Here is a 12469-nt window from a genome sequence, read left to right as displayed (position 1 = left end):
AGAGTAAGGGTATACAAAATATCGTAAGTAAGTAGGCTGTTCACTGCACAAAGGAAAGTAGCCTTGTATTCAAACACCAAAAACTTGAGAAGCCCAGACCAACGTCCATATTCATCTGCCCCCAAAATCTGCCCTGTCTTTACACACGACACCCCAGAGAGGAAAAGTGCCATGCCGCTGGTTCAGCTGCAGACTGGGAGAGCTCATGAGGAATGAGGGGGTGTCCCCCTCGGCAGGAGAATGCCGGGACTGGCGTGGGTTTAGCTGCAAGGATGCGGACGGCAGCCATCAGGTGAATACTTACTTTTCGATAACCGGCCTTTAAGTGTACGTGCCTCGCTGCACGGTCCGTACAGATACGGAATTGTGACATAGGCCCCAATGGCCAAACGCAGTATTTAAGACAAGCCAAGAGACAGAATACCAAACTATATTTACTGTTTACAGTAGCAAAGGACAACAAATAATGTACAAATTGGGGAATAAACACAACAGAGCCAGCAGACGTCCCACCCATGCCCAAACAGCAAAACACAAAGGAAATGCGAACATCTTCAGCAAGATTTCAGGCAAGCAAGAGAGGACGGTCATGGTCACACTCCGGGACTAGAACAAGGCAGCAGTGGGTCCATACAGAACGACAGGAGGAAATCTATCAGGGCTTAATTGGTACAGATCCCAAAACATCTCACAGAACTGCAATCACGTACTAAAGCGTAAACCCCGTAGCTGTTTGCAAAGCAGCACAGCCCAAGTCCAGGAGGGCAACACGGGGTCACCTTTCCGTGGGCTTCACTGGCAACACACTTGGAAGCAGGTCTTTTACACAAAAACGTTAGGTGCAATACTGAATCTTGCTTTTTAATATATAGACCATAATTATTCGTCCAAAGCAAATGCGAGGAGAAATCTGAGGCCACAGCACTATTACCAAGTGAGAAATGTGGGGGTTCCTTTCGTCTCTATTCAGGGGAAAAGGGTTTTTGCTGCATTGACCTTTGCCCGTGCCGTGGCACCGGGCACCAGGCAGTGGGTGGCGATGGCTCCTGGACCCCAGACCCCGACCACAGGGCCACTCGAGGAGCGGGGCACCCAGCGCCATGTTACTGAAGGACCTGGTTATCCTTCATTTTACCTTTTAAAAACACATTCCAGTATTTTCCCTTCAACTTTACCATATTCTAAAATGCAACACTTAGCATTGTAAAAACCTGTGCCTATACGAAATAGTGACACTTTGTCTCCATCGCCAAATTGCCCCCAAAGCCTGTCCAACGGAAGCATCCCCACTGTGGTGCTGGGAGTTCTCAGCTGGAATATGCGGGGGGGGGTGGCGCTCAATACCTGGGGTAAGATCCCCATCTAGACGAAAACTGAACCTGCAGACCACAGTTTGGGCCAATGTTCTGGGGCGGCGGGGGGAGGGGGGACGAAAATGAAAGCAAAAACAAACCAAAAGAAACCTCGCAACTCATCTTACGCAAAGACAAGTGTGACTGGCCGGGTGTCAGCGGTGGCCCCCTGCAGACAGAGTTCTGAATTGCCCTCGCAAAATGTCAGAGAGGAAAGTAATTTTGGTGACTGTCCTCGGGTCTCTGCAGACTCCTTTGTGACTGGCATGGCCACTTGTTCACTATTCAACAGCAGACGCAAGGCCGAAGACACGGTGGGGACGGTCCTTGTAGAGGCGGCGCCCTTAGCGACAGCGGCTGTCCCGCGAGCCTCCCGTCTGCTGCTGGAACACGTCGATGGTGTCCTCGTCCTCCATCTCCAGCTGGCGGGGGGCGGCGTGACGGGCACGGGGAGAGAGCGACAGCGGTTACTTTCCTCACTGTCACAGAACGGACCCGTCTTCCTCACCCTGGAGGACGCCGTCCCCAAACCCGTCCTCGTGTGTCCCGTGCAGGGAAAAGATGCTGGTTTTGGATCTCCAAGAAGCCCTGTCCACCCCCAAGCCTCCCCTGACGGAACTTACAAAAGAACGTGCAAAGCTAAGGACGCTGGTGGAAAAAGTAAGACTCTGGGGCGCCTGGCTGGCTCAGTCCGTACAGCAGGAGACTCGATCTCAGCTGTAAGTTCGAGCCCCATGTTGGGTGCCCAGGTTACTTAAAAAAATAAATAGAACCTTTGAAAGAAAGAAAAACCGCGTCTCATTTAAACATAAACAAGTGTCTAAAATTTTTCCTGAGGGGCGCCTGGGCAGCTCAGTCAGGCGAACGTCCGACTCTTGGTTTCAGCTCAGGTCGTGATCCCGGGGTCACGGGACCGAGCCCCGTGTCAGGCTCCGTGCCAAGAGCGTGGAGCCCGCTTAAGATTCTCTCTCCCCTCTCTGACAAAAAATGAAATAAATACAACTTTTACTGAACATGACGCAAAATCGTTTTCCAATCAGACGCCTCTAACGAGCGGTGCGGAGTCCTGGGGACCAGCAGGACCACATACCTCATGACAGGCGCAGCGGGGTCATGCCCGTGAGCTCCAAAGCAGGCTGAATCTAAACCGCACAAGCGGGAGCACCGCTGGCTGCCCCACTCTGCCCCTTCCCTCTCCCCCCTAGACCAGGGCAGGGAAGCCGCAAACGTTTCCTGCCTGCTGCTGCTTTCCCCCACAGAGGGCACACGACCACCTCGCCTCGTCCGCCCTTCTCTGAACACAAGGAAGCTTCTGCCAATTGAAACAGGCTGTTTGGCTGGAAGCGGTAAGGTTTCCCAGAAACACAGAGAAGGCGCGCTGGGGCCGGCGGGGGGCGCCTCCGGACCGACCCCGGTGCCAGCCGCGTGGCACCCGGGGGCGGGCAGAGGCACAGCCTCTGGCTGCGCGGTCCCCACATGCGAACCAGTCCCACGATTCCCACGACTCCGCAAAGGGGAGAAAACGGGCACCCTCGCCACTTTGCAGACGCAGAAGGTGGGGACTCCGCGAGGGTCAGTGGCTCTCGAGCACAAGGCCGTCCTGCTGACCTCAAGGCCGAAGCCCTCCTCACCGCAGCGTGATGCACGGTGACGGGACGGGGGTGTGGGGGCTACGCGGAGGAGAAACCGCGTGGCTGATAACGACGGCTGTGCCTGTCCTTGGCACCCATGCCCCGCGTGCATAAATACGGAAAGGGCATGAGAATCAGGACAGTAACTGAGCTGCAAGTTCGGCGTCCAGACGGGGGGGTGGGTGGAAACCACGTCCGGGAGAGGTGCCAGGTGGGTCTGCGTGACCCTCGTCCATGACCCGGACGCAGCCGCTCAGGACCCGGTCCTCCTGCCCCATCCCCCGGTGTGGAGGATGCTATGTGACCAAGTGCACGTCTCTCATTTCAAAAACTTCAGAACATTCAGAATTTAAAAATGAAATAACCTAGGGGCGCCTGGGTGGCTCAGTTAAGCATCCGACTTCAGCTCAGGTCATGATCTCACAGTTTGTAGGTTCGAGCCCCAGGTAGGGCTCTGTGCTGACAGCTCGGAGCCTGGAGCCTGCTTCGGATTCTGTGTCTCCCTCTCTCTGCCCCTCCCCCACTCACGCTCGGTCTCTCTCTCGCTCTCTCTCAGAAATGTACGTGACCAAGAAAAGTTAAATAACCTAATAACTAAAACCATTAAGAAAGGAAGAGTATTCTGCATGAGCACCCATCAGCAGCTTTCAAGCCCTTCCCAACAGGAGCGGGTCGAGCGCGGCGGGAAGGAGCCAGAAAGCGCACACACACGGAGCTTTCGTACCTGCGCAGGGGTGTCTGTTTCATTAATCGGCTGCCCGTCAAACCTGAATCTAATCTGTCTCATTGACAAGCCCTGAAAAGGAAAACCAATTATCATTAGATATTTCCAGATAACACATTAATTCCAAAAAATAAGACATTTATCTCAAAGCACCTGAATTCTGAACATAGAGGTTTTTGGTCCACTTGATTATAAAAGCTTGCCAGTGGGCCTACAATCTCTTTCACGTGATGCCCCAGCAGGGATAATTCCAGAAACCACTGCTCTGACACTCTCCAGCTGCTGCGAGTGCCCGGCCCCACCCACCCCCTCATTTCCCTCGAGGAGCCAGCACAATCCTACACTGTTGGAGAGGGGCGCCCTGAAAACTTTCTGAGAGGGGCGCCTGGGGGGGCTCTGTCAGCTAAGCCTCCGACTTCGGCTCAGGTCATGATCTCGAAGCTCGTGGGTTCAAGCCCCGCATCGGGCTCTGTGCTCACAGCTCGGAGCCTGGAGCCTGCTTCGGATTCTGTCTCCCTCTCTCTCTGCCCCTCTCCCACTCATGCTCTCTGTCTCTCAAAAACGAATAAACGTTTAAAAAAAAAAGTTTTTTTAAACTCCTCCAAGAGAAGCCGTCAGGTAAGGACGAGGCCTGTGGTCAAGGGCCGCGTGCGGGTGGGAAGCAGTCCTGACCCCCGGGCCCGGAGGGGCTGCAGCAGAGCGTTTCTGTCCAGGGAGCAGCACAGGCAGACTTTCTTCGTCCCCAGGGCACGGCAAACATGGTCGAGGAGAAAAAGCACCTCCTCTTAAAAAGCAATTCTGACTTCGCTTGAACACAACAGGCAGCATGAAAACATGCATCTCTGCTCCCCCTGAACCTCCTGGGAAGACATAAAACAACGAAGGACAAAGAAAACAGGAGAGGAGACGGGCCAGCAGGCAGACGACATGGCTGCTGGCTGGGGGCTGCGGGGCTGTGGACACCAGACCCCAAGGTCAGGGTGGCGGTGGGGGCAAGACAGGGAGCCCCCCAGGCCTAGGGACCTGCACACGGGCACCCGGAGGCAGAGATGTAGCACGCAGCTGATTTTGGATGACTGCCTCAAAGTTCCTATTGGACCCCCATATCGGGGCCCCCCAAGCCCCAAGCAGCTGGCACCTCCCAAGGGCAAAAGGTCTACTTCCTGGAGAGGTCAACGCTGAGCCCTGGACTCAGGATACGAGGGACGAGTGACGGCAGCCCCGTTTCGCCCATCCGGCTGCACCCCCAGGGCACAGGCAGGAGCCCGGGGGGGCCCCTTCTGGGAGATCTGCTGCCTCACAGGTTGAGACGCCTGGGAGCCCCCCCACAAAACCACCAATCCTGGCAGGTCACCCCGTGGTGGCGAGTGGGTCAGCAGCTGTCTGGGCTGCATTCTTAAATATGAGCAGTTCACCAGGACTCGGGGGGCCGTGTGAAGACAGGCTCAGGCACGTGAGACATGCAGCCAGCAAGGAAGGAAAGCACCAGACCCAGGGGACGGGAGGGGCCAGAGGTCACACACACTAGAAATCCTCCGGGAGGCAGAAAACGAGCGTTACTGACTACTGGGGAAAGAAACCCTCAGAGAACAGGGAGGAATGAAGACCATTTGGAAATTAGACGTCATGACAGAAGCAGGTCTGTCCGCATAAGGTGGGAACAGAAAGTCGAGAGGAGCTTCCAGAAAAAAAACCGTCAGAAACGCTAAAGCCCGGTCAGTGCCAGGTGGGAAGCGATGATCTCGAGGGACAGCTCCAGAAGAGGTGACTCCAACATGCGTGGGCGTTCCGAACACGGGGGACAGGACGGGAGAGGCCAGTCACGGAAGAACCAACGTAAGTCGTGTTTCCTGAACTGAAAAGTTTCTATGTGGAAAGTACCGGAGGGGCGCCTGGCTGGCTCAGTCGGTGGCGCGGTGGAGCATGTGACCCCTGATCTCAGGGTCGTGAGTTCAAGCCCCACGTTGGGTGTAGAAATTACTTTAGACAAAAGAAAGTAGAAAGTACCGAGAAAGTGAAGGGGACGATCGTGCTCTCAAAGCACATGAGGGCGAAGTGTCCAGACAGGAGAAGGAGGTCCCAAAAGCTCTCAGAGAAAAGCAAAGTGCATTCAAAGGACAGAGGATCAGAATGTCCCCGAACTCGCCGCACCAACATTAGAAGAACGCGAGGTGATAACTCCAAATAAAGAAAATGACTTTTCTAGAAATTCAACCTAGAAATCTACACGCAGCCAAATAGTGAAGCGTGAAGGTTCGTGAAAAGCAAATCATTTTCAGAACAGAGTCTCAAAGACGCTGCCCTTGATAACCCTTCGAGTAAGATGCTGGGAGACGGGATGAAGATTCATCCAGAAGACCACAGGATGCAGGCAAAAGAAGCCTCCAGATGGATTCCAGGGTGGCTCCACGATGACAGCTGTGCCACCGGTGTGGCCCGGGCAGGAAGGGGCAGGAGGGCGGCCGGACACCAAAGATGTGCCCGCAGTGCCCAAGGCCAGGTCCTGTGGAGGTACGGTACTTGTGGAGACCGTGGCTGACACGTTACTGATGGACACCCAGAAAAATCACACACGACCACCACCTGACCAACAGAAACCCGACGTGGACAGGAGCCGGGCCCCAGGGCAGCACCCGGCACATTCCAGGGCAATCTACTGGAAGGACAGGGGCAGGGACGTGAACAGACAGCAGGGTCAGAGAGCTATGACTTTCCAGCCTTCTTGGGGGAAAATAATCTCTACGGCCAAAAACATGAAGAAACAGAAACAGAAACCTATTTACCAAGAAAGAGCGAAAGAAACAGTTGAAGGGGCTGGGAGTGACTGCCTCCGAGGAGCAAGTCTGAAAAGAAGGGAGAAAAAGAGGACGGCACGTAGGATTTTTATAGTGTTTTTTAGAACAAGCCCAAGGCATCATCAGAGCCAAGACGGGAACCAACCAACCACCAGCATTTGCAAAGCATTTGGACAAAGCCGCCTCCCACCAAAGGGAGCAGAGGCCGGGCGGGCCACGCGCCACGGCGATGCCACAGCGATGCCGCCACGTAGGTCCTCGGGTGGCGCAGAGCCCCGGGGCGAAGGGAGCCCCCGAGCGAGAACGAGGACACGGGACACGGCGGCGGGAAGCACAAGCGTTGTGTGAGCCCCAAGTCTGTAGAGACGCTGCTGACCCGGAGGACAGCTACAGCGGCCGGCCCGCCACCGCGCGGGGGGTGCCGGCCAATCGCTCTGCTGCGCACACGGCCGAGCAAAGGGAGGGAATCAAGCACTTTCCGCAAACCGCAGTGAGGAGGGCGGCGTGCGCACACACGTGTTCCGGCTGCCGCAGAACCGCACGCGCGCTCACTGCTCTGCAGCTGAACGTGACCCCGGCTGCATCAGGAGGACCCGCCAGACTCCGGAGGAAGGGCAGGCGGTGTGACAGGTGCGCACGAGGAAGAGCTGATGGCGGTGACCGACAGGGGCACCGGATAACTGCCTGCCCCCGAGGAAGAGCACGCGCACGCGCACACGCAGGGCACGCGCACACACAAACCCATGCACACACATGACACGCACATGCGATGCACACGCTGCACACACCCCCGCGCACACAGGACACACGCACTGCACACACCCCCGCGCGGCCTGGCCCTCGGCAGGGCTGCACGCACCTGCCTCTCGCAGTACGCCTTCATCAGCTTGCTCAGCGGCGTGTGTCTCTTGATTTTGAACTGGACGACGGAGCCATCCTGCCCGGCCACTTTCAGGTTGATGTGGTCGTTCTCGGTCTTCACCCCCTCCTGCAAAGACACGCAAAACCGGGTCTCAGGACCACATCTCCAAATAGCCGCCGTTTTCACACGCGAGTCTGGGGGTAACTGCTGGGGTGTAAGTCTTTAAAACGAACAGAATTCTAGGGGCGCCTGGGTGGCTCGGTCGGTTAATCGTCCGACTTCGGCTCAGGTCACGATCTCGCGGATTGTGAGCTCGAGCCCTGAGTCAGGCTCTGTGCTGACAGCTCGGAGCCTGGAGCCTGCTTCAGATGTCTCCCCCTGTCACTCTGCCCCTCCCCTGCTCACGCTCGGTCTCTCAAAAATAAATAAATGTTAAAAAAAGTTTTTTAATAAATAAATGAAACTGAACTCTTAAAGTTCTCCTGCGATCTAGAGTCACTCCTAGGACTGTTTCATTTTTACACACAATTCACTTTTAACTTGTATTTGTTAAGCATCTGAGAGGAAACAGCACAAATCTAAAAAATTTTCAGATTCTAAATTCAAAGGAAAAAATCTGCTTAATAAATCTAGAAAAAAATTCCATCTTTGTTATAAGATTACTCTTAAACCACACACTCACAGGTTGTACAGACTTATACAGACTGGGAAGACAAGACAACGAAGGTTCACGAAGACAAGACAACGAAGGAGAACCCTGAGCAGCAGGCTCTTGGGGATGCCTGGGTCCCCGAGCCACTGCCCAGAGCCATGGAGGGCGGCCACGGCAGGTGCTGTGGGCACAGGGCCACCTCACTTATCTGGTACTGCCGGGGAAGACAGGAGTCGTTTGTTTTGAACAAAATGACGAAGCTGGCCTGAGCCTTTTCAGAGATAAAGTTTAATGTCAACTGTCACACACCCCCGCCTCTCTCTGGCACGTCCTGTGGGGGGATCCGACCCACGAGGGCTGAGGGCAGGGGGCAGGGCTCCTCTGTACTGCCTCTGCCTCCACGGCCGTTCCTATCCCTCCCTCGGTGCCCAGGCACGCGGGTTGCTGGGGACACGGAGGGCTCCGGAAGAGCAGCAGCCCCAGGACACAGGTGGACGCACTGGTGGCCTCCTTCTCCGGAACATGGACTCCGCCGTGGGCAAGCGGGCAGTGCAAGCGGGGTGTCCAAGGTGGGAGCTGGGGCGCTCCCGTGAGCACCCCCCTCTCCCCAGAGACGAAGGATGCATTTGTTGAGCGCTTTTTTTTTTTCTTCAAATAAAGCTTTTATTTTGGAATTTACAGAAAAGGTGCAGAACCGGGCTCCAGCCGCACACCCCCCTCGCCGGCTCCCTCTCACCTCAGCACCCCACACGCCACACCCATCTGGCACCTGAGAAGCCAGCACTGGCGTGCGTCTCTAGGAACGGGACGCCAAGCTTTCCCGGCATTTTCCCAATGCCCCCACTAAGGTCCTTTTCTGTTCTGGGATCCAATCCGGGGTACCGCATTCATACCTGCTTAGAGAGAGAATTTTTTTTTTCAATTTGTCTTGTGTTAGAATACACGGAACATAAAATCTACTGTTTAACCACTTTAGGTTGGGATGAAATACACTCCTGATGTCCTACAACCTTCACCGCATCCATCCCCGGAACCCTTTTCATCCCTTGGAACTGAGCACCCTTGCGTTGCTTCTACATTGTAGCTATTACGAAGGACGCTGCAGCGAATGTGGATGAACAAGGGTGGCTCGGAGTCCCCGCTTTCGGGGTTTGGGGGCCAACGCCCTGAAGTGGGATCGCAGGGGCATGCGGTAATTCTATTTTTAATTTTTTTAGGGACACCCATAGTGTTTCTCCAGTGACCACCCCATTTTACATTCCCACCATCAGGGCACAAGCGTCCCAACAGCTGCACGGTCTCACCAGCGACGCGTGTTTCTGTTTTCTTATAGCGGCCACCCCGCGGGTGTGAGGCGTATCTCACTGGGGTTTTGATTTGCGTTTCCCTGTTAGCAACACTGAGCATATGTCACGTGCTTTTTGGCCATTTGTGGATCTTCTTTGGGGAAATGTCTATTCAAGAGTTTGGTCCATTTTTGAATAAGGTTCTATTTTGGTGCTGTTGTTAAGGGTGATCTACATATTCTGGATATTAACCCATTATCAGATGATTTGCAAATATTTTCTCCCACTCTGTGGGGTGCTTCGGACTCTACGGATGGTGTCTCTTGATGCACACAATTTTTAATTTTCAAATAGTGCGATCTGTTTATTTTTTTCTTCTGTTGCTGTGTCTGTGCTGTCACATCCAGGAAGTCGTTGCCAAGTCCAATGTCAGGAAGCTTTTGTCCTAGGTCTTCTTCTGAGAGTTTTGTTTCAGGTCTTACATTTGGGTCCTCGATCTAGTTCAAGTTGCTTTTTTGTGCATGGTGTGAGGTAAGAGTCCAACTTCATTCTTCTGCATGTGGATAGAGAACGCATTTGCTTTTTTAACGAAAAGATATCGACGTGTCAAAACAAACAGACACAGCGCCCAGGACGCAAACAAGCCAGGCGGTGGAGGCAAGTCCAGGTGGAGGAACATGGCAGGAGGGGCTCGGGGAGGGTGCTGGGGGCGCCAGCTCCCTCGGGGGCTGTGGGGGCAGGGAAGGTCACAAGCCCCTCTCCCTGCTTAAACCAATGGCCTGTCCCAGACCCCTAGCGAGTTCCTAGTAAACAGGAGTGAAAGAAAAGAAACAATGACCTCAAATCACTAAGGTCAACCCTCTGCCTCAACCAGAGGGGGCTGTTTTCCCAACTGACCCACAAGGTTTTATCCCAGCACCGTGATGGCTCGGGAGCGTGCCTCCTGCCCTCTCCAGGCTCACAGGGCACAGCCCGGCCTCAGTTCAGAAGTAGTGAAAACAGGAGCACCTGGCGGGCTCAGTCAGCTGAGCATCCGACTCTTGATTTCGGCTCAGGTCATGATCTCATAGTTCATGGGTTTGAGCCCCGTGTCCGGCTCTGTGCTGACAGTGCGGAGCCGGCTCGGGGTCCTCTTTCTCCCTCTCTCTCTGCCCCTCCCCTGCATGCTCTGTCTCAAAATAAATAAGTAAACATCTTTTCTTTAAAGTAGTAGTTAAAACAAGTTCACTCAACTGAACTGGAACATAGAAGGCGACCACCTAACAGTAAAGTTTAAGTACAGCAAAGCCACCAAGTGCCGCACGTATTTACGCGTCAGTCAGAGGAAGCCCCAGAGAACCGTAAAGGCCTTTATATTTGCCTCACTGAAGACAATCCGCCCAAGATGGGAAACTGGTATAAAGGCTGAGCTGGTAAAAAGCAAAGGCTCCGACCACATCTGGAACGAGGAGGCTGTGTGGGAGTGTGACCTCTTCTCAAGTCACAGCGAGGACGGTGCGAGCTTCCACCAAGGCCTGATGGGGGCTCTGGGAGGGTCCACCCAACCCCAGCTCTGCCTCCTGTGTGTACGGAGGCTGGGCTCCGGTCTCTGTGCAGAGGGGGTGCCATCTCCAGTACCAAACAGGCTGACGTCGGAGGCCACCTATATGCAAAGCACTCAGCTCAGCTGATCTTCCACTTGGGCAAAAAAAAATAGACCCCAACAGTGCAGACAAAAAATACACACACACACACAATAAGAGCAGGTAACATAACGTCGGATCTTCCTAAGAACTGACTGCCAACGCACCGAAGTGAGGGGCCAACACCAGGGAGCCCCAAAAGGATGGGGAGCACACCGCAGAGGGCGCGACGGGAAGGGGAGGAGCACACGTCAGAGGGTGTGATGGGGAGGAGGACAGGAAAGCGACCCCGACGCGGTAGGTAAGGGGGAAGTGCACAGTAGAGAACGCGACGGGGAGGGCGGAGCGCACACCGGAGGAGGTGATGGAGAGGTGGGCGGGCACACACTCCGAGGACTTCGATGAATAAGGGAGGGCACACACTGGAGGGCGCAGCAGGACGCGGCTGGGGCGGGCTCGCCGCGGGTACCCAGCGTGCGCCCTCTCCGCGCCCTACGAAGACATAAGGGGGATCGTCCAGACCCCGCAGGGCGGAGGCGCGGACCGGGGGGTCCGAAAGGGCAGCAGCCGGGAAAGGTCTCAGCGAGAAAGGTCCTGGGAAAGCACGGCCCCGGAGAGAAAGGGGTAGTGGGGCAAAGGTCAAGGCTAGGGGTAGGTCCCGGATAGGGTCGCGGATGGGAGGAGAGGGAGGGTGAATCCGGAGGTGGCTCAGGGGTCCCGGCGGGGAGGGTCGGGTCAGGGGACGCGCCCCCCGCCGCTGTGTCCAAGGTCCGCCCGAGCGAGGCTCCGAGAACGGCAAGGCGCCCACGAGCCGAGGGGCGGGACCCGGACCGTCAGGGCGGACCCTGGGTGGGGCGAGGAGCGCCTCGGGGCGGGGCCGGGCCGGGGCGGGGCCGGGGCGGAGCAGCAGCAGGGCGGGGCCTGGGCGGGGCGGAGCCGTGTAGGAGGGGGAGGGGAGCGGCGCGGCGTGCGGGGGGAGGGGCAGGAGGCCCAGGGCGCGGGGAAACCCCGCAGACACCGCCTCCCCTTCCCCCTCCATCCCGAGGTGGCGGAGGGTGCCGGGCGCGGACCGGGGCGGGGGGCGGCGGGGACGGCGCGAGCGCGGGGCCGACCCAGGGGCCCCGGCCCCGCGCCCGCCGGCCCTTACCTTGGGCTTTTCCTCGGACATGGCTGCGCGCGGCGGCGGGAGGCGGCGGCGGGGAAGCAGGCAGCGCCGGAGCGGGCGAGTCACGCTCTCGGCCCGCCGCTCTCCCGCCGCAACTGCTCGCGGGGCCGCGCTTTGCCCCCCAAATCCCTGCGTGCCGGTTGGCCGGCGCGGGGGTCACGTGGAGGCGCGCGTGCACGAGGCGCGTGCCCCGAGGCGTCGGGCGCGCGCTCGGCCGGGCCGAGGTTCCTGGTGGTTGGAAATGCGTCACGGAGCGGCCCCGCGCCATCCGGCCGTTCCGACAGCGGGACAGCACGGGGCACCGAGGGGCCCGGGGGCGCACGGGAAAGGCGGGCGCGCCCAGGATACTGAGGGGCCCTGGGGCGCACAGAAAGGGGAGG

General features: G+C 56.7%; 1 protein-coding gene across 1 annotated transcript; it reads right to left on the bottom strand.

The window, feature by feature from the left end:
• Positions 1–414: 414 nt before the first annotated feature.
• SUMO3 (small ubiquitin like modifier 3) lies at positions 415–12227 on the bottom strand. Its single transcript, XM_060640602.3, has 4 exons — positions 12072–12227; positions 7362–7490; positions 3708–3779; positions 415–1774 (listed from the first exon to the last, which is right to left on the bottom strand). The coding sequence occupies exons 1-4, from the start codon at positions 12090–12092 to the stop codon at positions 1697–1699; spliced, it is 300 nt and encodes a 99-aa protein (XP_060496585.1). The 5' UTR covers positions 12093–12227; the 3' UTR covers positions 415–1696.
• Between the last annotated feature and the right edge of the window lie 242 nt (positions 12228–12469).

This window comes from Panthera onca, chromosome C2 (genome assembly GCF_046562875.1).
Source record: "Panthera onca isolate mPanOnc1 chromosome C2, mPanOnc1 haplotype 2, whole genome shotgun sequence".
NCBI lineage: Eukaryota > Metazoa > Chordata > Mammalia > Carnivora > Felidae > Panthera > Panthera onca.
Note: the sequence above shows the minus strand (reverse complement) of the source record. Positions and strands in the feature narration are given on the sequence as shown.